General features: G+C 39.2%; 1 protein-coding gene and 1 long non-coding RNA gene across 3 annotated transcripts; one reads left to right on the plus strand and one right to left on the minus strand.

Annotated features, from left to right (window-relative positions):
* Positions 1-521: 521 nt before the first annotated feature.
* LOC141804848 (uncharacterized) lies at positions 522-9,771 on the minus strand. The gene is made up of 3 exons (XR_012599660.1): positions 9,568-9,771; positions 9,290-9,410; positions 522-728 (listed from the first exon to the last, which is right to left on the minus strand). It is a non-coding gene; the product is annotated as an uncharacterized LOC141804848 (long non-coding RNA).
* Positions 9,772-9,834: 63 nt separating this feature from the next.
* LOC141804844 (cullin-3-like) lies at positions 9,835-25,774 on the plus strand. Of its 2 annotated transcripts, none has more exons than XM_074689485.1 (16): positions 9,835-10,100; positions 14,122-14,319; positions 16,357-16,470; positions 17,928-18,088; positions 19,298-19,412; positions 19,508-19,736; positions 19,860-20,005; positions 20,111-20,287; positions 20,385-20,555; positions 20,660-20,767; positions 21,010-21,134; positions 21,225-21,321; positions 21,456-21,596; positions 21,714-21,900; positions 24,915-25,060; positions 25,202-25,774. In XM_074689485.1, exons 1-16 carry the CDS (start codon positions 10,041-10,043, stop codon positions 25,331-25,333), a joined length of 2,307 nt encoding a protein of 768 aa, XP_074545586.1. In that variant the 5' UTR covers positions 9,835-10,040; the 3' UTR covers positions 25,334-25,774. The 2 variants fall into 2 exon arrangements, with proteins under 2 accessions (XP_074545586.1, XP_074545587.1); XM_074689486.1 differs by having other exon boundaries at positions 21,462-21,596.
* The last annotated feature ends 41 nt before the right edge of the window (positions 25,775-25,815 follow it).

Consider the following 25,815-nt stretch of genomic DNA (forward strand, 5'->3'; position numbering starts at 1 on the left):
GATGTCATTTAGCTTGCAGAAAGTTTCGAGGACCTCTTCCTGTTTTTAACCGTAAAGTTATATCTCTTTGTAAGCAATGGTGCCTTAACCTGGAAGACAATAAAAATATAATGAGTCAAATGTTGTTTTTAAAGGTAAACAGATGTAAAAATGTTCTTCTTATATACATGTAACAATCTGAATGGAATATAGTTTATCTTCAGCTAAAAATTTGTAGCCAGTAACTCAAAAGCAATACGGCGCTACAAATACAGCATTTTTTTTCTTTGCAAAAACCAACACAGCTTATTATGATGTTTGTCGCCAGAATTGATATCATCCCAGGAAGTTAATCTAACTGTGATTTATTGATTCTCAAATGCTTTGTGTCACAAAATCCTTAATGTTATTCATGTTTCTTATCCCTTTACCCACACAATTATCAAGAGAAGCAACCCCTCATCTCAAGCTTTTAAGACGTATCATCTCTCCAGCTGACACTTCAGCCTACCCAGCGTCTGGAGAAGCTCGAAGGAAGCATCTGAGGCCTTGAGCAGCAGCCAGTATCCCCTCCTCTGGGCTGCAATGCTGCTGGGACTCGGGGGAATGGAAGTCAATGAAACCAGGCCTAATTTAGCCTCCGCTGCTCTACGAGCTGCCAGGAACCAGAGTGAGACTCCTTCCCTTTTTAGGGCTCCCACACTGCAGTCTGCAAGTGGCACTGCTGCAATCCAAGCCATGCGATGGTGCTGCAGGAAGAGAAGGAGGTGACAGTGAAAACTAGTTACGAGAAAATGCTATCTTACCTATCATCAAGGTCTGAATGTTATAACCCTGCACAGAGGGAGCTATGTAAACAGAGCCCACGTTTATCGAAATCACACTGCTGTAAGCTTATTTTACTGCCAGTTTGGACACTTTTACAATCATCTTATCTTAACAGCACTTTCCGCAGACACACAAACAGCTTGGTCCTGTAAAAGAGTGAGACACACAGCCTGCTATCACAACAGCCAGCCATAAAATCACACCAGTAACCAGGTGTGAAAGAGAAATATTATAGAGTCTATGCTTACATGACGCACTCAGCTCAGCACTGACACCCTGACATATGACCTACAACCACAATCTACACTAAAACTACATTCAAGTCTTCCATCTTGTCTGATAAATACCCTGCCACTACAAAATAAAAATAATATAAAATAAACTGAACAAACTACCATCTTGTGTTATAATTTCCTTAAAAAAAAGAAAGTCTAACCTTACATGTTGATGTGTGTTAGCGCCAAAGAATCTGAAACTGGTAAGAGGCAGGGTGAGGCAGCTGTGCTCATAAAATGATGGACACGTCACAACTTATTAAGCGTGGCAGCCTAAGTATTTTAAATAAATGGATTAGATGAGGATTACTCATTGAGTCTTTGCTCCCTTCCTGTCCTTGTGTTTTCTACTTATGATATGATTACCCATGTATTATCAAAGAGACAGTGATCACATAAGCCATGTAAGGAATACACAATAGGATTATCTGTGGTGGGGAGATGAAGTTTCTTCTCTGCCTCCTACCTCCTATAGGGAGCACTAAATTCATGGCTCCAGTTTTGCAGCAGGAGTTTGGAATAACCCCTGCAAAGACCAATTCACACCGACATAATCCCATTAGTCTATTCAAGGTCCCTGTCCTCGTCCGACCACCCTGCATAATGAACAGAGAATGCTACTTGGGCGATTTCCATTAGGAGCTGTTTTTAAGAAACATTATTCATGCCTCTTGTGTCATGGTCAACTCTTGATTCTGTGAATACTCTCTCATGGGAACAGCATATTAAGAAATGTAAGTATCTTAGAGGGCTTTTGGCTTTCACACACCTTCCTCACATACTGTTAGGATTGCTGTTTAGTTGCTGAGACTTGTTTATTCTACCTCGCCCCTATCAGACTCCAGATCTCCATTTATAGAGCACTTCATGGAAATCTTTGCAGCTCCTTGGAAAACTGTCTACCATGTGACATCATTTATGTGAATGATGAGCTCAGTAGCTGTCATCAGCCCAGTATGCAATTAGATAAGTAGCTTCATAGCTGGAGGCTATTCAGTGACAAGTGACATCAATAAAACATTAAATAACAGTCTTATGATGGTATTTAAGTTGAGCCTGCTTTGCCAGCGCACTTAGATAACACAGAGTCATACAGTGTTACAGAGGTGAATTCATAATAATAATATATCAGGAACATGAGTGGGCTTTTTAGCTTTATATATAGTGCTTTACAGATAACCATCTGTCATAAAAATGAGAAAACCACCCAACATTATCAAGTGCTTTAACTCTTACTCTTTGTTTTTTTTAGGGATTTCCTTACGCCTTAATATTTTGAACAGGAATGAGGTGTTTCAAACTGATTATTTTATGTATTTAAGTCCAAATTTGAGCCAGGAAACTGGAATTCACTAAGAAGTCAGGAATTCTTTACAATAATATTCAACTAATGAATCACTTTTCTGTTCAGAAACACAAGTAATAACTGTAAATCAAAATTAATCATGAGATTAACCTTTTTCTGCTTTTTTTTTTTTTTTTTTTTTTTTACAAAACAGTAGAATTGAAAATGCATGGATAACGACAAGATCATATTTTAGCATCAAATACTAGGGATGCACATTACCGGTACTGGTATTGGGTATAGGGTGTCCCTCAAGGCTGGATCGGTATCAGTAGGAAGGGGCCAATCCATGGTGCTGATACAGGCAAACAGCTCTATGCCTTTTTTTTTATTTTATTGTTTTATTTTTTTTACCAGCCCTCTTGGCTACTTAATTTTAAATGTTACTTCTGATGCACTTTCTTTGTTTTTTTTTTGCTGCATTACCAATCTACAGGGTGTAATACTTTACAATTTAATAGAATTTCTGCACATTATAATGCATTTTTAGCTGGTAAACATTTAAATATTTTATAGTTTAAAAAAGCATTAACTCCAGATATTCCATATGCTCATTTTTTGCCTTTTGCTCAAAGCATAACCAGTCTCATCCCACAGTAGGGCAAGCGGGTTATTATTTAATACTGGTTTCGGTATCAGTTGATACCCAATGCTCAGGAATCGGTACCAGAACCTGAAAAGTTGGATTCCTGCATTCCTATTAAATACATAATTTAAATCAAAGAGCTTGCACTAACCATTACAGAAACAGGAAAAGTGTTTTGGTAGTCAACTAAATACTGTTAAGTGAGGGCGGGGGTGGCAAACACATTACACTGTGTGGTGTTCTTATAAAGTAGTTAAACCCTGTATGTCATGATTAGATTAAAACTGTGCAGAAATACAAACTAAACATTTATTTCAAATCATTCCTAGGTTTCATGATATTTTTTATGTGTGTGTTCTGTTTGATAAACAACAGGTTCTTTGATTATCCTGTTAATTCTATATAATGCAACAGTTTCTTTTTATATATTCCTCTGTGCAAATGACCTTCCCCCACTTACGGATATACCATTGGAAGATGATAAATTGTCAGAAGTACTGTATATTAGAGCTCATTTATTTCACTTGTTACTCCTGTGTTTACCTTTGGGATAAAAAAGCTGCATTCATGCATTTTTAAGATGTTGTGAGCCATTTAGTATGACTTTACCTTCACCTAGTCTGTTGAAAAAATAATCAGGTGGTCATTTGTCCTGGGGTTATTCTGAAGTGACTTTTTCCAAGTTGTTGAACATTTTAATTCCAACCAACTAACTGGTATAGAAAAATCAGAAAACAGTCGCACTTGGGCACAATTATCTAACACAGGATCATAGAGTTTGGGGGAAAACAATCGAATATTGGTTAGTTGCGCTAGCACCACCAGGATTCAGTCATCTTTGCACATTATCATCGACATGCTTATTTTGGTCACATGTTGCTCTGGACACATGTTTGAAAAGTGATTTGACCTGACACAACATTGATAAAAATTTATGGTAACGCTTTATATCAAGGTCCTGTAATAAGCATTAATAAGACCTTTGTAAGTACTTATACGATCCATATTAACATTATTTGTTTATAAGACTATATAACTGCTTAATAAGTGTTTAAAAAGGTCATTTTAATAGTTACTTCAAGACAACTTAATCTATAAGCTATATGGAACCTAACCTTAACCCTCTTTGTTTTTTGTCTTCTGCTTTTGTCTCTCATGAGCCCTACCCCAGCCCTTCCCCTAAACCTAACCATTCAGGGCCCCATGCCTAAACCTAACCTGTGGGACCTTATCAAACACTTATTAAGCAGTTATATAGTCTTATAAACAAATAATAATTTGAATAAGCATCTAATAAGTACTTACAAAGGTCTTACTAATGCTTACTACAGGACCTTAATATAAAGCGATACCAAATTTATCTCAATTTTTTAGATTAAAACAGTGTCAAACAAGAGCGGCTAAATGTGACACCATCTAATCATTAAGACGTTTACTCATTTAGTCACATAATACGGGATTCCACTCCTTGAAGGGATATTGGTGATTACTTGTGCTGTATCAGTGATGAATTAAATGGTCCAGTGATCATTACCTCATGGAGCTGAGGATAAATAAGAGAAAAGGGGTTCAAACATCAGACCAAGATTTAAATGAAACACATATTCTATACAGTACACAACCCTCCACTTAGTATCATAGCAACCAGTGAACTGAACATGGCACCTATTGTAATTCTAAAACTAGCTAAGCTGTGTGCCAGACATAATTATATCTCTACCCAGCCAATCAAACAAGGCTGAGCCATAAATAACAGACTGCTCCCCTACAGAGCAGCAGTCTGTGCCGAAAAGTCAACAAAGACTTTCTCCAGTAGCGGCTCTGGCTCACTACTGGATTGGTCCTGCTCATCTGAGAACAAACAGAGGGGGCGAGAGGCCTGTAGGTTTATGAAAGAGAAAAGAAGGAGCACGAGAGATATGGAGAGTGGAGAGGAAAAGAAAAACAAATGCAGCCTATGATTACTGAGTCATAATGAAGGCTGCTGGATGGGACTGCGGCCATGAGCTATGTCATTAAAGACGGTGCCGAGTGGCTGGAAGACCTACAGGTCGCTATTTGAAACACTGGCATGCTGGGAGACAAGGATGCAGACAGCAGCATGGGATTCAAAAGGCCTCCAAAGAGCTTCTCCAATGTTATGACAGCATTTCACAAGTATTCCCCCTATATTCTCAATGTCAGAGGCTCCCTTGTACGAGGCAACAGCTCAATGTCCAAGGCCTATTACCCTGTTTGTGTTATTGCCAGGCAGCTACTACAGCACTCTGTGAAACAGCTTAGTCCCAAGGGCCTTATATTTAGATTTTACGACCAATATTGAATTCTGACCTAAGTTATTTTCACCAGGGTGATTTAAGGTGTCACCTCAATAGGGCAACAAGTTATGGCAGCAATTACGACCAGCTCACATCACATCACATGGCTAGAGGAGGACATTGGTACATTTGTTCCCTCTGGGTGTTGAGAGATGGGCTCTACTATGTATCTGCACATTGGGCCTTATTAAGATGTCACACATAACAGCACATTTGTTTTTGAAAAGAGGATTTAAGATTTTATCTCACCTCTGAATGTCATGTCATCACTGTCATTGTGGTGACACGTCAGCAGTGACAAAAACTGGCTGACACAAACTGACCAAGCTGTTTTAGACGGATCTGTTAGTTTCAAGTTACTTCAAGGCTCTTGAAACTCTACATTTTTGCAGCATTTGATCTTATCAGCAGAGAAGCCAGTGTATCTGAGTAATGTGTAAGAAATGTAAACAGGACTGACAGAGGTGCTGTAACATATCTTTGGCATGTATCACATAATAAAACAGCTGTGTCCCAATTTCCCCTGTGCTATTGGTTGTACTTAGCACCTTTCATATGGGAAGGTGGTGCTTTTGTGACTTTAGTGTCACATACCCGTGAGTCATAGTCTTATCCTTGTTTGTGACAGATGGAGTTTACGTGTGTGCACATCTTGACTGGGATTAGGTCAGCGTCGGCATTTGGTGTGTGATATTGTATGCCACCATGAGAGAGCTTACTCTATCATCACTTACAATGACACACGCCACTTAAAGGAGGGCAAAGAAACCATGCACTTGCCATATTTCAAAATTCATTCTTTGAAAAGGGCCAGATTTAGAGCTCAATGTGGCCTTTAAAACCTCAGCCTCAACTATAATTTTAGGATTTTGATTGGATGAAATAAGAAGTCATTTTGTGATGTTATACATAGAATCTTTGGACTATAATGACAGCTGGTCAAATCAAGAAAAGTAAATTGTGGTTATGTTATCACACAATCTACAGCATAAGCTAAAATTAATGCTATCTTCTAAGTGTTTACCTGCAAATCTGAAGGACAAGAGCACTTTTGTAGAGGTGAGGAGGCTGAGTGTGATGCTACAGGCACAGGCCTGACCCCTCTCTCAGCTCCTTCCTACAAGCCTCCCTATTGGGATTCTGCTAGCCTACATTCCCTGCTTCAAGGTCGACGGCAGTGGCAAATTAAATTACTTGTCCTGTTTTGTGGTGTTGGCGTCGGGTCAACAGCAACTTGGCAAAAATGATGACGCGGGATTCTGAAGGGAGCCGCATTTGCCCTGAGCCTCTGGTGTCATGTTTGCAAAGCAAGTAGCAGCGATGAAAAGAGCTGAAATCAAAGGCAGTGTATTAAATTCTGCCTCTGTAATCACTTGCAAAAAAATCAATTACCACTGCTTTCAAATGCACCACTTTATACTGTTGTCCTTTGGCTTTACCCTGCTGCTGCTGCAGGATGTCATGTGCTTGCACATGAAGGGAGGCTTGAGTACATTAGACCTAATTCTGTTAAATTCACACCACATCGCACGCCACCTGCTGGCTCATTTCTATACATGTGGCAAACAAAACTGAACATTAACTGTATGTTTCACATGAATGCTGCTCAAAAGGGTGTATAGTACCTATAGTAACATGACTGTTTACGTAAGATCTCTCCACACAGACATCCTTCCTTCAGTTGAGCCTCCATTTCCACAACCACGATGTATTTATGTCCTGTAGGCTGTCAGCATCTCGTGTTAGCTGTCTGTACGGCAGTATGTGGAGTTTATCTCTCTGTCACTGAGAGGGTTGTTATCAGCAGACAAACAGCTTACACACAACACTGTGGAATGGGAGGAACTTTGAGAATGCAATGCTTCATCAAAACACACACACAGGAACACAGGCTACTTGTTATGATGCTTCACTTAAGAGCTCAGATGCGTGTCACCAAGGTTCAGCTAAATAACAGAGGAGTCAGTGAGGGACAAGGTGACATCAGTGTCTCTCTCCTCTGCTCCCAGGCTGTCTGTAACAAACAATAACATAACTTTGCATCTTTATGAGATGATGGCATTTGCTAGATTGTGAAGAAGAGTTGAATAATCCCAATCGTAAGTGAATTTTGGCAGTTATAAGAAACTTGTCTATTATCAAGAATGGATTTTGGTCTTAAAAATAAAAAAACATAAATCTTACCTTTGGAGAATAAAGTTATGTAATGCATCATTTTTACTTTCATGTGACACTATTTATTTAGTTAGATGCACTACAGCTTTATTTAGACAGTGGCTGGTTTTCCCCAACCTCATCAGTATTATTATCAGTGTTGTAGGGATTTATCTAGTTATATACCTGTATCTAATTTTTGTTATGTTCTGTCATATACGATTGCAATGCTATTCATTGACCAGGCTGGGTGAGTATGGTATAGCTTAAAAGTCTTACAAAGAGGCACCCAACAGTTTGTGTTACTGTCCATCAGCCAAAAGAGTGTCACATTATTGAGCAAAAGAAACTTCATCTGCCTTTTGCTTCCTGTTACTGTGTTCATGTCTTAACTATTGTCCATAAAAGGCCTTCTGTAGTCAAGCCAAAATAAAAAAAATAGAATCTGTTATAATAAATGCTTCTCAAAGTCAGTTTTAAAGGTAATCACCAGTTGATCAATACTGTCATTACTGTTTACATATTGATGGGTCTACAAGAAACCACTGATGTTTTCAACCAGAAGAGGTCAGTCAAATCATGTTTTTCTGCTCTGTTCTCCTTATGCATGATGCTGACAAAAGGAGACACTAGAGAGCAGTAGAGCAGCCGCAAACAGACACTTTCTGACTCACATTTCTTCCTCACTGTACTGCTCATAAAATGTACAGGTGCTTATACTGGAAAGCCTAATAAACTACATGTAATTACTGAGCGCTAAATCAAAACTCACACAAGTCAAATCGTTTAAGCTTATTTGAGTGTTATGGGTTTGAATGGGTGCACATTAAGTGAAAGAGCTTTGGTTAATATATCCTAAAAAACAGCTAAATGAATCAGGGATAGGAAACAAGACAACAGGATACAAGAAAAAAACAATAATGGAATGTGGAAGATTTGAACAATATCTATGTCCATTATAATTAGTCTGGGTTTATACGTGGAGCAGAGTTTATAAGATGCGATCGAGATCCACACTCAATTTAATTGTACCTAGTGCAATGACACTACTCTTCTATTCTATTCAAAAGCAGCAGCCCATTCATTCCTCTTGACACAGACCAGTAAAGAAATGCCTCTCCCAAGTGCCTATTGTTGCTCTGCGTTGGCAGAATAGATGAATATTTAACAGGAGGAAGGAAAGTGGAAGGCATCCGATCACTAAGAAGAAAATAACACTCTCCCCATCATGTGACCTGACTATCAATGCTCTAATTACAGACAAGCTTGGTGGTCCTGATTGGCTGCTCTTTTTTGTCATTGTCCAGGGCTGAGCTTAGAAAAAAAACACAGGTTTAAATTTAGGCTGTGGCCTGTATGATTTCAGGTTAGACTGGGTCATATGGTGGGTCAGACTCCTTTAATAGAGATATAGAAGGGAAATGCTAAGAACTAGCAACATGGGCAGTGAACAGAAGCTTCTGCAGGTGATCAGCGCCATGCAGATGGAAATCAGAAGGCTGGAGCTGGAGAACATGGGTTTGAAGAGGAGAGCTGGAGCTACTCTTCGAAAAAGTGCAACAGTTCCCATCATGACAGAAGAGAGTAAAGGTAGATGACATCATGCTGATACTGATAATAGCACCACTGATTAAAAAAGAAGTAAAGGATAAGGTTGTGGCATTAATTTAAGTGTAAATTGAGAATAATAAATGTGAATTTCCGAGTTTTGTGGCCTGACACTACAGTTTGATAAGTTTATATGGCAAGCCATGCTTTATGCAACCATAAAAATAAATTGACTTTTTTTAATGTTGGAACTCACCATAGTGTTGTTCATGGTTTTCCTCTAACCTAGAGAGCGTTGTCATGACGGTGAGAAGATATTCAGTCTTCCAACCGTTGGTCAGCCATGGGAATTCACAGTGTTAGAAGGCAACGTTGGACTGGAAAAGGACACAGAAAGTAATGAGTATGGAGCCAAACTCCAAAGCAAAGGCATGTAGCCATGCAATGGCTGTGCCTCCTGTTGAAGAGAAATGTTTACCAGTTCCAACCATCTGCAATTTCCTGAAGATTAACAATGAGGTGAGTTAGCTTAACTGTTATTAGCTGTGTGATTGTCTCCAAACGGTGAAAAATCCCGCACCGTTCGGTGTAATTCTTTATAATTGGGTAAGAAAAGGTTTAAAACCAAACTCAAAAAAGTTTTTGACACATGAATTAAAAAAATGTCGAAATATAATTGAAGAAATGCATATACTTTGATGTAAGTGGGCGGTTAATATTAACCTGTGGAATGCACCTGTCAGTACCATAGGACTTTACTATCGCGAGACTTCCGCGTTGCGCAGTGTTGTACAGTCGACCGCCATCACTGCATGCAAGCTAACATTAGCCAAAAACCACTGAGAGGAGAGCGAGTGACAACAACATAACAGACACACACCGACCTATTTCCTTAAGGGGAGGTCACTGAGTTTCCCTGCCGCTTCTCTGGCATAGAAAGCAAACTAGCAGCTGCCTTTCATGTAGTCTTTAAGTCAACTAAGAAACGAAAGTCGTTCTAATTAAACATGTCCAACCTCAAAGGCGGCACCAAGAAGGACACCAAGATGAGGATACGAGCCTTTCCCGTAAGTCTTTACCGGCTCTGTGAGCGCTGAGACCCGAACTATGAGACTCTAGTGCCGGGGATGATACACCTTTTTGCTAGCAAGTGCATGCTAGCTAGCTGGTCAAACAAGAAAAACATGTCATTGTAATCAGAAAATAGCTGTTAGCAGGGAACTGTTTTGTGAGAAACAGCATAAGCCTTTCAACAATTTTCTTTTTATTCAACGATAGCTAGCGTCTTGCTTTCAATGAGGCTAATGCCGCTTCCCTTGAGCTAATGTTAGCATATGTGAAGAAAGTTCCCTGGTAAATAGTAGCTATCTGTGTAGCAGGCCTGGTGGTGTTAGCTGACCTGACGCCAGCCAAGTTGCAGTCAGTCAACAACTATCATTACGCTTTGGAAACAGCAAACTCATTTGGATGTTGGCAAATGATTGCACAACGCAATTGACTGATATTGATGTGAATGTACACAAAATCACTCAGTGCTAGCGTCCTAGCTAATGTAATGTGAGACTACAGTAAACAAGCCACTAGTGACTTAAGCAGTTAATGTTATTGACGTTGTCAGCACAGCAGCCTGCCATGTTAGCTACGAACAATTTTTAAGTACACACCACTGCACTGTGTTGCATATTTTTCCCAGTCAGTTTAAAACTAATCCCACTCATGAGCACAACTGCCATTTTGTGAGATATGTAACATCGTCTGAATATTTCTGGCTCCAGCAACACATTTTCTTGTGTAGATTAACGGTGTGAAAACGGCAGATAGATGCCATTTGTACTCTTGGATATCTTGTGTTATGAGTGGGTGTTTGGTAGAATGAGTCAGTGAGCAGATGAGTGAGAGAGTGCACAGCTAATCCTTTCTCAAATGTTTAGCTCACATGCAAGTGCAAGTCCAGCCCCATTAGTGAAGGGTTAAATCCACTACCAGGTGGTCCTAGTTAGTATATCAACAAATACCAATGCAGGATTTATTATTTGTCATTTCAGCTGCTTCTGTTATAATTTTGTGATCCGTCTGTTGATTTTATTTGATCCTATTTTAAGCATAACTGTCAACAGGTATAGCCTTTCATCAGATGTATCTGGGTAAAATGTATCCACATCATGACTGGTTGCTTGTGTCTGAACCACATTGCAAAGAGTGGATAAGCCATGTAACTCAATATTATTTTTGCTCTGTTTTGTACTCATATTGGCTTATTATAAACGGTTTTGTCATGATTCATGCTTACTTTCACACCTGTTTTTTTGGCATACCTGTTACATTGTATTCTTTCTCCATAAAACTTATTTTCAAAACAAATCAAACTTTATTTACAAAGCACTTTTCATACATTAAAACCATAGCACAAATTGCTTTAGATGTCTAAAAGCAGCCTCCACACAGACTGCACAGTCTTCATCGTTGTTAAGCAAAGCCTCTCTGGAGATGGCACTGTCTTTGTGCGCTTAGGTTCTCAGCACAATTTGCAATGCACATTGTTTTGTTTTCTCTTGGATGTTGACTGCCAAAATATCTCAACTCTGCCAACATTCTCCAATGCCTGTTTCTTGGAAAGTGCATGGTGCTGCCAGCCCACTTGTTTCTTCTTTACTTCTCTTTTACTTAAGACTGCAGCAATTAAACCAACCAAGACTTTCCAGCTTACTTTCTAAACTCTAACAATACCATTCCTAGCTATATCTGATCACTACCTCCTTCGAGTTTCAAGTTCATTTAAGTTTATTCAGACAAACTTGTTAACTGAGTGAGAAATGGCAACAAAACATGGTAGTCTGAAAAGGAGTAGGCTGAAGCTGAAGCTTATTTTACCCGACCCCAACCAAGGTTATAATAGTTAACTAAAACATAACTAAAACATAACTAAAAACGAAAACTAAAATTTAAAATACATTGCAGTTAACTCAAATAAATAAAAACTAGAAAAACTAGAAAAGAAAACAAAAACGATAGGTAAACTAAAACTGTATCTTGTGTTCTCAAAACTAACTGAAACTAACTAGAATTAAAGAGAAAATGCCCTTAGTTTTAGTTTTTGACAATATTAAAAGCTTTTAGAATTTAAATTAATCCGACTCATTTTCCCAACCAATTTTACAACAATTTCCGGCAGTTGTTAGTGCTGTACGGCACCATCATAGCGATGTACTGGGACGTGCTTGTTTACTGTACTGACTGGCTGTGCTCTGTGCTGCAACGAAATGTAGTGGAGCAATGAGTTATAGCATCTGCAAAAGTCTGACTTTAATTGTTTTTAAGTCTGTCTTTCTTGTTAGACTCCAAGTTTCTAAAGATTTAAGCTCATATCATATTTTTTTTATATAGTTTTTGTTTATATTAATTTTATGTAGTTTAGGTCAACATTATTTTTTATATAATTTATGTATATATTTTTTATATTAAGTTTATATTATGTTTTTTGTGTTTAAGGCAGCAGCCAACAGTTCAGTATCAGCATTAACTAAGCAGTGAGCACTATGTTGGACCGGAAAATAAACAGTATTACAAAATATTTACTCTGACCTTTTTGAATCCTGCACCTGGTTAATAAGGTATGAAAAAAGTAAAACTAAACTAAAACTAAACTAAAACAAAGCCTTGTTGCAAAAATCAAAACTAAATAAAAACTAGAATGCCTGCTCTAAAACTAATTAAAACTAAACTGTAATAATAATAATAATACATTTTATTTATAGAGCGCTTTTCAAGTTCTCAAAGTCGCTTTACAAGGTAAAAGCAGTATAAAAAACAAGTTTAAAAACAGATACAAAAAATGAGATAACAGAAAAAGAAAGAAATATATAGAAAAGAAGACGAGACAAAAACAATTCAAAGGTGTAGAGTAAAAGCAAGTTCAGTTACCGGGGGTTGTTAAATTAAAAGCTATGCGAAACAGGTGAGTTTTGAGTTTTGTTTTGAAGGCAGTGAGGTCAGCAGTATCACGGAGGTGTTGGGGAAAAAAATTCAAAACTAACTAAAACTAAACTATAATAACAAATCCAAAACTATTTTAACCTTGCCCCCAACACAAGTTACACAATTTTTGAAACATATAGATGGCTACCAGTCCATACATCACAGCTTTAACAGAAACTACCAAATCTTTTTTGAACTGATATGCATCACAATGCTTTAATACAAGACACAAAACAAAATATACTGGATGCAGAGACTTTTCAACATTTTTTTTAAACAGTCATTGGTCACTCTCAACATAGGAATTTAAAATGTTTTGCTTGGTTTTCTTTTTGAATTGAAATAATGATTAACAGTCTTTTTGCTCTCGGTCCAACTTGTTCCAAATATTAACATCAGCAACACAAATACAGTGCTGTTTTATGTTTGTTCTCACAATCTGTTTTTTAAATATTTCACCTCCTGGGAAATTAAAAACCATATCTCTCTTTTGAAACATCCCTGGATATGAACAGGTAACTTATTGTTCTTTATGTTATACATAACCTGGGCTGTTTTAAAGACAACCAAGTCCGTAAATTTTAAAGCTTTCAGTTTGATAAAAAGTTTGTTTGTGTGTTCCCTGTAGGTCACTTTATTTACAATTCTAATTGCTCTTTTTTGGATCACACAAATCGGCTCAAGATTAGTTTTATACGTATTCCCCCACACCTCTACATCTTAGGCCATATAAGGGAGAACTAGGGAACAATACAAAACATATCAGTTTTTTTCATACAGGAACTCTTTGACTTTAGAAATTATTCCTAGTGATTTGCATAACGTTGCTTTGATATGGTTTATGTGAGGTTTCCAACTAAGTTTATTTTGTATAATTATTCCAAGAAACTCACAAGTTCTATTTTTGGTTTTGTGATAGTTAGGGGTTGATCTTTCTATTGGTCTATAACCAGACAATCTAGAAAACATTAAATGTAGAAGTATTTAATCTCCCTGACCAATGTGGACACCCAAACTACAAGATTTAAATATACATATTGCATTCTTCTGCCCATATCTGGACAATACAGCCACATGTTCTGATGGAAACACGCTTCTTTCTGCTCCTCCTAGATGACAATGGATGAGAAGTATGTCAACAACATCTGGGACCTTCTAAAAAATGCCATCCAAGAGATCCAGAGGAAGAACAACAGTGGGTTAAGCTTTGAGGAGCTGTACAGGAATGCCTACACGATGGTGCTCCACAAGCATGGGGAGAAGCTGTACACAGGCCTGAGGGAGGTCGTCACGGAGCATCTCATCAACAAAGTGAGAAACACGTCCTCTCTGATTGTCCCATCTTAAAGTTATTGATAGAAACACCCTTTTCAGAGATTAAGATGCAGTGATCTTTACGAAATTTCCACTCTGTTTTAAGTTTCTTTTCTGCAGGCAGAAAGGTAAAATGTTGACAGTACACTGGTTTTTTATCTCCGATAGGCAGTCTTAAGAAAGCTGAGCCCATCCATTGAAGTATTGCTAACTCAAAGTTCAACTCTTTCTCTTTGGCTTATTTGATAGCCTGCTGAGTAACCAAGTTAACAGAATTAGCCTGCTCCATGGCACGGCAACTGTCAAGCTTCATTTGGCTATTTGTCAAAGTAAGGTCATAGTACAGTTAACCCTCTCCCAGGTGCAGGTTTCCACCAGGTTAGATTTGAGCTATCTCCCATGTAGGTCTGTCACAATAACAAATTTTGCTCGACGATAATTTTCCAAAATATTATTGCCGATAAACGATATTATTGTCAATATTATTTTGATTTTTTTCCCACTTTTTCATTGATGTAATTATGATGAATGAGATAATAAAGTGAGTACACCATATCAAAAGCAAGAAACTTAAATTTCTTAAGAGTATTTAACTGTAATTAAAAGGTCAGGATCTTTTGAATAAAATAAATTAAACAAAAAAAATATATCATACATTTAACAAACAAGAAAGAGAAAAAAAACACAATGAAAATAAAATGGACTCTATTTTAGAAAAAAATACATGTCAATGAAAATAATTAACACTAATCAAAAACAATAAAACATAGACCCTGTCTCTAAAAAAAAACGAAACTCCAAAAAAAACAACAACAATAAAAACTCTAGCCTAAATAAAAGGGAGTTTATACAGTTCCTGAATTGTTTGTAACATGTACTTTTTCCCAGTCAATCCGTACTGTCTGTCAAACATTTTTAACATTTCTGGCTTTCAACAGTATTGAAGGGCTGCATTTCTTTGGCAATGTAGCTGTCTTTGAGCGCCCACCATTTGGCGCTTTTATTTCTATTTACTTTGCCGACCAAAAGCCTCAGTGAGAGCGGATTGTCAAAGAACAAGGCTCCACTGCACCTCCCTCTTCTTCTTCTTCGTCGCCACTATTTTCAAACAAACGCGACATATCAGCTTGTTGGTGTTCATGAGCTCACACTTTGTTCATTCTGATAAAAAACTAAATATTCCCACACTGGGACTGTGGCAGGCGGCTTAAGAACCGTATCTTTCGTGCCATCACTCATATTAGTGTGTGTTTCCTCCTTACCCCTCAGGACGCTTGCTTCAGCTCTCTCCGTGTGTATGCACGAGCAGCCCCATCTTCACCCCAAAGATCGCATTTTTGACAGATGCTCACTCCGCTATAAATCCGCTATAGAACCTATGCACCCCGATGTTAGGAAAGTGAGCCATCTTCTTATTCAGCCTCTTTGGTTGAAAGAGAGGAGGAAAACAAACGTGCATGCACGTGTCAGTTTATCGAGGCTGGCAAACTTACTGAGGACATTTTTATTTATCGCTCGGTTAATTGATTTATTGATTATCGTGACAGGCCTAGTTGTACACTATCTCTAAAAGAAATTCCCACATTACATTTGACTGGTGTATTTACAGTCATATTAATTTGTGACTGTAAGCTCCTGACTGTCAGTAGGAGTTGTTTAGTGATTGATGAGTGCTTTGAAGGGTTTTTGTCTGATCATTTCCCTCATCACTGAAATTTCTGGTCCTGAGAGGCACACAGCTTATTACCTTGGTTTTGCAACATTAAACCATCTCTCAATGAACCCTTCTGTGTTACGCGTTTCCCTGTGTGAAAAGCGCCAGGCATGCCAGATTGAAAGTGTTTTGATATGGCTGAGTTGTGTAAACATAATGGCGTGAGTCCAAAGGGAAAGTCTTAATTCTCAAGCAGCATTTTTGAGTACGTGCTGCTTTCATGGGCTGAGCTGATGGAACAACCAATATGTGCTTGAAAGACGTCAACACACAAATGAACAGAAATGAGCTTATCATTGTTTTTTCTGTTATATTTTCAGGTACGGGAAGATGTCCTTAACTCTCTCAATAATAACTTCCTGCAAACGCTAAATCAGGCTTGGAACGACCACCAAACTGCAATGGTTATGATCAGAGACATCCTAATGTACATGGTAGGTGGAGCTTTTTTTAAATGGAAATGACATAAAGTTGATCATCTTAGCGATGGCCTGTGGTGACTCTGCATGTGGATACATTTTCTTGTTAACTGTCATGAATAATTCCTGTTTTTGAAGAGCTGTGCCTTTGTTTCAAACTCCAGCCTGCTCTCATTTACATCTCATTCTGGACTTTGATTGTAAGGTGCTGTTTTACTTGCAGGCTCAACAATGAGCCTCTGTTGCTGTATTTGTTTGTTTTTTTCGTTGGAAAACTGGCAGAACTAGTCGATTTACTTGAGCCAGCAGCAAGTCCAAAGTGTTTGTGGGTTTGTGAGCGAGCCTTTGAGATGGCCACAAGCAGAGGCTAAACAATGGCACAGTTAGTACCCAGACCAGACAGCTCCCCTGGGCCCTTTTGTAGTACAGTCTCTCTTTTCTCCTGCCCGAGCTGTACCCCAGGCAGTCAGCTTTCTCTCATTTAACCACAACATACTCACCACGACTGTGCAATGAGAGAGGCCTGCTGTTGGTGTCAGCTGCTGCTGACCTCTGAAGGAGAGCCACAGGGATGCAGCAAGTGTGACTTTGTTTTCTTGTCAGGTGTGTTCAGCTCTGCTTCACTTTAGGCTTTGGATGCACTGATGTAGGTCCAAGAGGATTATAAATGCACACACTCTTTCCTTTAGTTCTGCTTGACTCTGAAGCACTCGTGTATTTGTTCTTTCATACATTTAAGCCTCAGTATCTGCTAGGGATGGGTACCTTTCACATTTGAAACGATACGGTACTGATACCCGGTACCTGGCAATCGGTACTGGTACTCAACGGTACCAATTTTCGGTACTTTTTTTGTGTCGCGTGGTAAAAAATATGAATTTCTTTAATAATAAAATATACATATATTTTGCAGTTGAACATATCTATTCTTCAATATATAACCTTGCAATGCTGTGTTCATGTCCAGCATGGAAAATCACCTACTCTCCCACTCCCTCACAGTCACAAGGTTACATTTAGGTACCTAAACATGGTACCTTTTGATTTTACATGAATCAATACCCGATACTTTTGACAAAATTCGGTCAGTACCTGTAAAAGTACCTAATTTGGTATCCATCCCTGGTATCTGCTGTTAGTACATAGAGAGTCTTCTAAAAGCCACACTTCCTAAGTACAAAAACACAGGATTTGAAATTGGAAGGACAGGAAGAAACGTTTCCTTTAAACAAACTTTAAATAAACAACATTGACATTTACAACACGATCACAGGATGTATCTTGGTGCTTTTCTGGTCTGGGAATAAGGTAATTATGGTTCTTGTAAATATTTGTCATTCTGCACTAATGCAGGTTGTTTTTCGAGTCTTGTCCCAGAGAAACTCACATGACCTGCACTCCCTCTTACAGCAGCAAAGTGTTCTCTGGTATTTGAAGCTGATTGTCTTTTTAACCCCTGTCTCATCTCCCAGGACCGAGTCTATGTGCAACAAAACAATGTGGAGAACGTGTACAACCTTGGACTCATCATATTCAGGGACCAGGTGGTGCGCTACGGCTGCATCCGAGACCACCTACGACAGACGTTACTGGACATGATCGCTCGTGAGAGGAAGGGAGAGGTGGTAGATCGGTATGCAGGAGGACATTTTTAATAAGTCATGTTGAATGCTACTGGGACTATGATTAGATTACATCAATTCTGAATAGGGCTGCAACTAACTATTAGTTTTAATGGGATTATTTTTTCGATTAGTCAATTAATCCCGATTTTTTGTGTCTCAACCTAATTTGGCCTTTAAAATGTGCAGACCTTTAAAATTCAACCTGTGTGTTGCATTTTCTCTGCATGTACCCAGAGTTACATACTCACCTCTGATTGGTCAGCCCTGTGGCTTTATTTCATTCATGATTACTTACATAGAAATATAAGCACAATACAAAAAAACAAAAACAAAATAAATTTCAAAATGAATGAAGCAGGTAACAAGACAATTAAGTTTTTGTTTTGTATTGTTTGGACAGACCGCTTATTAGTGACTTTGAGCTTGTTTTCTCATGTTTATTTGCTTATTGGGGCTTGCTTTGATCTCTGTACGATCCTGCTTGACTCTCTCCCAGCTCTCCATGACAACCCGTTTGGTTTCGTTTCTTTACATGCGCTACTTCCACTTCCTCCCCTCCTCCTCCTCCTCATCCTGCTGAGTGTTACCGGTACAGTGTGAGCATTAGTGTGAGAGCACCATCGGATAATTGTCCTCTCTTTTAAAAAGTTAGGGGAGTTTTGACTCTAGTTTGTGACTCAGGTCCTAAAAAACTGTTTAAAACAGAGTGCAAAGAAGACTCTGCAAATCACGTTATCAGACACTAAACACTGAGAGCTGTCAGGCCGTCCTAGCCAGAAATACAGAGCATCCGTCAGCACGCAGACCAGGGGTGCGGAGACATTTCCTCATCAGTGTTCCTAATATATGAACTTAGTGATCTTTTCCCATAAAAATATATGTTAACGTGGTGCCTCATGCAGTGAACTGAAGTTACATGAACATTACCACCTGGTACTTTATTCCACAATATGACAAAAACAATATAAACAATAACAAGACCTGTTGGCTGTTAAAATTTGTGTTTTTTATAGTTGACGAGTCAAATATGTCGACTAACTGTTGCAGCCCTAATTCTGAATGTGGTTTTAATTTCCGTGGAATTGTGTCAATTTTTCACATGTATTTTTGTAATATTGTAATATTGTAATATTTTATTTATTTAAAATGGCAAATGGGTAATTTAGTGGCTGTACTTTTGAAACTTTGCAAACATTTTCCTTTTTTCTTCTTTGCAGGGGTGCCATCAGAAACGCCTGCCAGATGCTGATGATTCTGGGCCTGGATGGCAGGTCTGTGTATGAGGAGGACTTTGAGGGCCCTTTCTTAGAAATGTCAGCAGAATTTTTCCAGGTGAGTCTGTGGTTCCATGTTCTTGTCCTCGCCACGTTTCTGTAGCCACTGAAGCATTTTCAAACAAAACAACAAATCACATCTCTGCTTTTTAGATGGAGAGCCAAAAGTTTCTTGCAGAAAACAGTGCCAGTGTCTACATTAAGAAAGTGGAGGCTCGAATCAATGAGGAGATTGAGCGAGTTATGCATTGCCTGGACAAATCCACTGAAGAGCCCATTGTCAAGGTGGTAGAGAGAGAGCTGATTTCGAAACACATGAAGACAATTGTGGAGATGGAGAACTCGGGCCTCGTTCACATGCTGAAAAATGGAAAAACAGAAGGTAAAAATTTGTCTTGTTGATGTGATGATCTTTATTTATTAATAAAGTCAGGGAAGGAAGGATTTATTTTCTTGTCAGCCTTTTCTTAGAGGTTTCTGTTTGTTCTCCCCCTCCTTCTCTCAGACCTGGCATGCATGTATAAGCTGTTCAGTCGTGTGCCAAATGGCCTTAAAACCATGTGCGAGTGTATGAGCTCTTACCTGAGGGAGCAAGGCAAAGCTTTGGTGTCAGAGGAGGGAGAGGGAAAGAATCCTGTCGACTATATCCAGGTACGCTGGTTAAATGAGCCCAAAAGCATGACTGAATTTCTCAATACTTTAAAAATAGGATAAATCTGTTGCAGATTTTGACCTCTTTGTGTTGCCTCTAAACAGGGCCTGCTAGACCTGAAGACACGATTTGATCGTTTCCTCCTCGAGTCCTTCAACAACGACAGACTCTTCAAACAAACCATAGCTGGAGACTTTGAGTATTTCCTCAACCTCAACTCCCGCTCACCAGAGTACCTCTCCCTCTTTATCGATGACAAGCTAAAGAAAGGGGTCAAAGGGGTACGAAGCCTTTCAGCATCACAGATATGTCTGCATGTTTGTTCTCTATATGTTAAGTGTGGAGTCTCATTCGTCTTTGTCATGTTTTGTTGACCAGTTGACAGAGCAGGAGGTAGAGTCCATCCTGGACAAGGCCATGGTGTTATTTAGGTTCATGCAGGAGAAGGATGTGTTTGAAAGGTACTACAAACAGCATCTGGGCCGCAGGCTGCTCAGCAACAAGAGTGTCTCAGATGACTCTGAGAAGAACATGATCTCTAAGCTTAAGGTAAGAGAAAAAGTTAGCTATAGCTGCACGGTCATAAACTGGTGGTGCTGCCTTCACAGTGTCAGTGGTTTGAAGTCTGTGTCCTCTGATTTTCTGCTCCACAGACAGAATGTGGCTGTCAGTTTACCTCAAAACTGGAAGGGATGTTCAGAGACATGAGCATCTCAAACACTACCATGGATGAGTTCAGGCAGCACATACAAACCACATCGGTAAGACAGCCCAACACCTTTGAAGAAAAACACAAGATATTGATACATGAGTCTTTGGGTTTTTTTTATCAAAGATAAAGGAGAAAAAACCTTAATCTGGTTACATTCTTCATTTGTGTATTCCAGTCACAGAAAGTAATGCACAGTTTTTCTGTGATCAAGATGTTTAACCTGTTCACTCATGCTAACTGAAAATCCACATTAAAATAAATTCTAAAAAACATCCCTGCGTCTCTCTAAAGGCATCTCTAAGTGGTGTTGACCTCACAGTAAGAGTCCTCACAACTGGCTACTGGCCTACACAGTCAGCAACACCTAAATGCACCATCCCCCCTGCTCCCAGACACGCTTTTGAAGTCTTTAGAAGGTAATCCCCACAAATTTTAACCACATCACATAAAGAGTCTGAACATTGTTCCTGTTTCTACAGAACTTAAACATCGCTCTCATTTGACAGGTTTTACCTCGCTAAGCACAGCGGCAGACAGCTTACACTACAGCACCACATGGGCGGGGCTGACCTGAACGCAACTTTCTACGGGGCTGTCAAAAAGGTAAACATAACTCATGAAATGCTGGTGGATTCTCTTTTAACTTTGAGATGCAAGGTGATCCGTAATAGAATCAGTCAAGAACGTGTTTTCTTCAAGGAAGAATAACGTCTGTATGTATCTTTTCTTTACTTCATGTGCAGGAGGATGGTTCAGAAGTGGGTGTGGGTGGTGCCCAGGTAACGGGCTCTAACACCAGGAAGCACATCCTGCAGGTCTCCACCTTCCAGATGACCATCCTTATGCTCTTCAATAACAGAGAAAAGTGCACTTTTGAGGTGGGGACGCACTTTCATCCCACTCTGCCTTTAAATCGTTTTGCTTTTAAAAAGACACTCGTAGCCCGCAGCAGGACTTGACTAAATTATTACAACCTTGCCGCCTTCCTCTTGTAGGAGATCCAACAGGAGACGGATATTCCCGAGAGAGAGTTGGTGCGGGCGCTGCAGTCTCTGGCCTGCGGGAAGCCGACGCAGAGAGTTCTCACCAAGGAGCCAAAGTCCAAGGAGATCGAGAGCGGTCACGTGTTTACAGTCAATGATCAGTTTACTTCCAAACTGCACAGAGTCAAAATACAGACAGGTGGGTGAACGTTTGTTTACAACACATGGGGTAACCATAGTGAACTCCTGGCCTGGCTTGCTCTGGGTGGAGAGTCTGAAATCTGAAACACGATGCTGAGAGCTTCGTTCTATACTTGACCTCACACTGCACTTTAAAAGCTGAGCATCCTGTCATGTTTGAACACATCTAAAGATTTTTAGTTTATTGGTCATTACAGGTTCAACTACTTGTGGACAGATTTAGATTAACAGCTAGTTTGGAATATCAACAGAACACTCCAGTTTCATGTTTCTTTCTGGATGTTCCTGTCAGAGCTAAGAATAGCCATACGCTGTATGACTTATAAGGTACATTTACCAGCAACCCCCATCCCAATAAAACACCAACCCTACACCCCAGCAAGGAAAGTTTGGTTTCATTGCTGATGCCAGGGTTTCTGCTACATGTAAATGATCGTGGCGCTCCGCCATAAATAAATGTAAATTACACTGTACAGGGCTCTTTTTACATGCGACCAAAATTGCTTTGACTTAAACTCACACTCATGGTAGGATCGTATTGTGGTCAAACATATAAGAGACGGAGTGAGTCTTTCTCAGCTCTCTTCATCGCGCACGGCAGAACTCCGCCGATGCACATAAGACACAAATTGATTCTGCTCTTACTTTGATCATTAATCAGTGTTTACAGATATGTGTTATCTAGCTCTATTCTTTTTATGCTGTAATGATGCAAATCATGTCATAAATATCCTGTGAGTCGCAGAGTTTCTATCCGTATATAGAGTCAGCACGAGCAGAAGTTCCTCCCGTCACTCTGCCTGGTTTGTATTTACTCTAAACTTCATCCTTCCTGATCAGTTTGTGGAGACTAATGCTGATCAGTGCTGTGAATCTGGTGGCGCATATTGCACCAGCTGATCGTTAATTTTCCTCGCATTCATACAGGAGTCACCTCTCTGCTGTCTCTTTGGGACAACAAGTTGCAGTTTGTCTGTCTTTCCCTTCATCCTTTAAAAAACAGAAGTTTTCCACCAGCTTTTGTTGAACAAACCTTAAAGCCTGTCAGCTTTCATACCCCTATTACCAATGTTACTATGTGCCTCTGTGCAGGGGCATGTCCAGACTTTCAGAATGGTGTGTCACAATGAGTGACATAAGTAGGGGTGGCCAGAGTGTGCAAACGTAAAAAAAGCATCACCATTTATCTTATTTATCTTTACTCTCTGTAGGCCTGTCACGATAATCAATAAATCGATTAACCGAACGATAAATAAAAACGTCCTCTGTAAGTTTGCCAGCCTCGATAAAGTGACACGTGCATGCATGTTTGTTTTCCTCCTTTCTTTCGACCAAAGAGGCTTAATGAGAAGATGGCTCACTACGTCTATCTTTCCTAACATCAAGGTGCATAGGTTCTATAGCGGATTTAGCGGATTAACAGCAGAGTGAGCATCTGTCATAAATGCGATCTTTGGGGTGAAGACGGGGCTGCTCGCGCGTACACACGGAGAGAGCTGTCCTGAGGGGTAAGGAGGAAACACACAGGCCTGCCACAGTCCCAGTGTGGGAATATTTTGTTTTTTATCAGAATGAACAAAGTGTGAGCTCATGAACACCAACGAGCTGATATGTCGCATTTGTTTGAAAATAGTGGCGACGAAGAAGAAGAAGGGGAGGTGCAGCGGAGCCTTGATCTTTGACAATCCGCTCTCACTGAGGCTTTTGGTCTGCAAAGTAAATAGAATGGTGGGCGCTCAAAGACAGCTACATTGCCAAAGGAATGCAGCCCTTCAATACGGTTGAAAGCCAGAAATGTTAAAAATGTTTGACAGACAGTACGGATTGACTGGGAAAAAGGACATGTTACAAACAATTCAGGAACTGTATAAACTCCCTTTTATTTAGGCTATAGTTATTATTGTTGGGTTTATTTTGGAGTTTTGTATTTTCTTTAGAGACAGGGTCTATGTTTTATTGTTTTTGATCAGTATTAATTATTTTCATTGACATGTATGTTTTTCTAAAAGAGAGTCCATTTCATTTTCATTGTATTTTTTTTCTCTTTCTTGTTTGTTAAATTTATTATATTTTTTGTTTAATTTATTTTGTTCAAAAGATCCTGACCTTTTAATTACAGTTAAATACTCTTAAGAAATTAAAGTTTCTTGCTTTTGATATGGTGTACTCACTTTATTATCCCATTTATCATTATTACATCAATGAAAAAATGGGAAAAAAAATCAAAATAATATTGACAATAATATCGTTTATCGGCAATAATATTTTGGAAAATTATCGTCGAGCAAAATTTGTTATCATGACAGGCCTAACTCTGTTTTATTAGATAAGATATTAGACAAGGCTAAATTATTTTTGTATTGAGTAAATAATTTATAAAAGTTTGAACATGTGAGGGGCTCCCCCACAGTTTTAAAAAATCCCAGAGGAAACCCTGGATGTGATCATGTGTAGAGGACAGTGTGCTGCACTGAAAAAGAGGATAGAGGAAGGAGACTCCAAAAAAAAACAACCATTGACCAGTGTTTCCCAGCATGTAGGGATAAGAAGCTGTCCAAATGTTTCACTGCATGGTTCATTTGTTGTTATCAGGCATTGATCGTGCATCATCCAGTGAGTGCTGAAGATATTGTTCATTATGTATTTCTATCTGTAAAGCCAGCACAAGCATCAGTATTTCCCTCTTCCAGTCACTCAGTTTGTTTAGTATTCAACTGATCGACTTGTAGGAGACTAATGCATCAGTGCCATGCTGTGGAATCAGTGGCACATTTTAGGATCCACTTGATGATTAATCCTCCTCCTGCCTGTGTGGGAGTCACCTTTTAACCATATTCTCTGACGTTGTAATCCAATCTGGAAACGTGACGTGCTGTTTGGGTGAAAGCATTCTGAACTTTACTGCACTGCCATGAACATTTGTTGGCAGAGAGAGAAAAAAGCCTTGTATTTGGACCCATCTGGCTGTTGGTATTTTTAACACTGAGTGTGTTTTGATCTTTTCTCTGTCAGTTGCTGCTAAACAAGGGGAGTCAGACCCTGAAAGGAAAGAGACACGGCAGAAAGTGGACGATGACAGGAAGCACGAGATCGAGGCGGCTATTGTACGAATCATGAAGTCGAGGAAGAAGATGCAGCACAACGTCCTGGTGGCAGAGGTAAGATTCACATGAAAACTCATATTATAGTGTTTTTCCTTAGTGTTCAACTGATTGATCATTTGGTTTAAAGATATACAATAATAAAGCCACATTAATGCTGAAAATTTTGACACCTGGCTGTTGTTGTTTTGCCTTCAGGTGACCCAACAGCTCCGGGCACGATTTCTTCCCAGCCCCGTGGTTATCAAAAAACGTATAGAAGGACTAATAGAAAGAGAATACTTGGCAAGGACGCCAGAAGATCGTAAAGTGTACACCTACGTTGCGTAGAGGATGCACCGTAGGGAAGAGGAGGAAGAGACTGGTCAGAGAGGATTCGTTTGTTTTCTTTGGACTGTTGTTACGCATGGACTGGAAGTTTCTTTAAAAGACAAACGCTGGGAACCTGATTCATCGTCCCTGACAAAAACACAGTAAACACACGTAAATGGGGAATAAAATGTTGGCGCAGAAAAAAAAGAATCCATCAAAACTTGTAGACGATTTTAAAATGGGGCCCAGTCTTCCTATTCCCTGTGAGTTTTGGATGGATCCAGCTTCAAGCTTTTCACTGTTTTACCCTTGTAGAGATCAAACTTGCAAAGAATCCCTTGGGAAAAATGTGAATGCACCACATTATTTTTTTTGTTTCAATACTGTATAAAAATAATAAAATTATTAAAAACAGAAACTGTGGATTGTTACAAAACAGAAATAAAAGTAATGAGTATTGATGCTCTGTAGTTTTTCACACTAATGCTTTGCTGGATAGC

The sequence above is a fragment of the Halichoeres trimaculatus genome, unplaced genomic scaffold (assembly GCF_033239565.1).
Source record: "Halichoeres trimaculatus isolate MK-OKI-2021-1 unplaced genomic scaffold, fHalTri1.1 fHalTri1_scaffold_15, whole genome shotgun sequence".
NCBI lineage: Eukaryota > Metazoa > Chordata > Actinopteri > Labriformes > Labridae > Halichoeres > Halichoeres trimaculatus.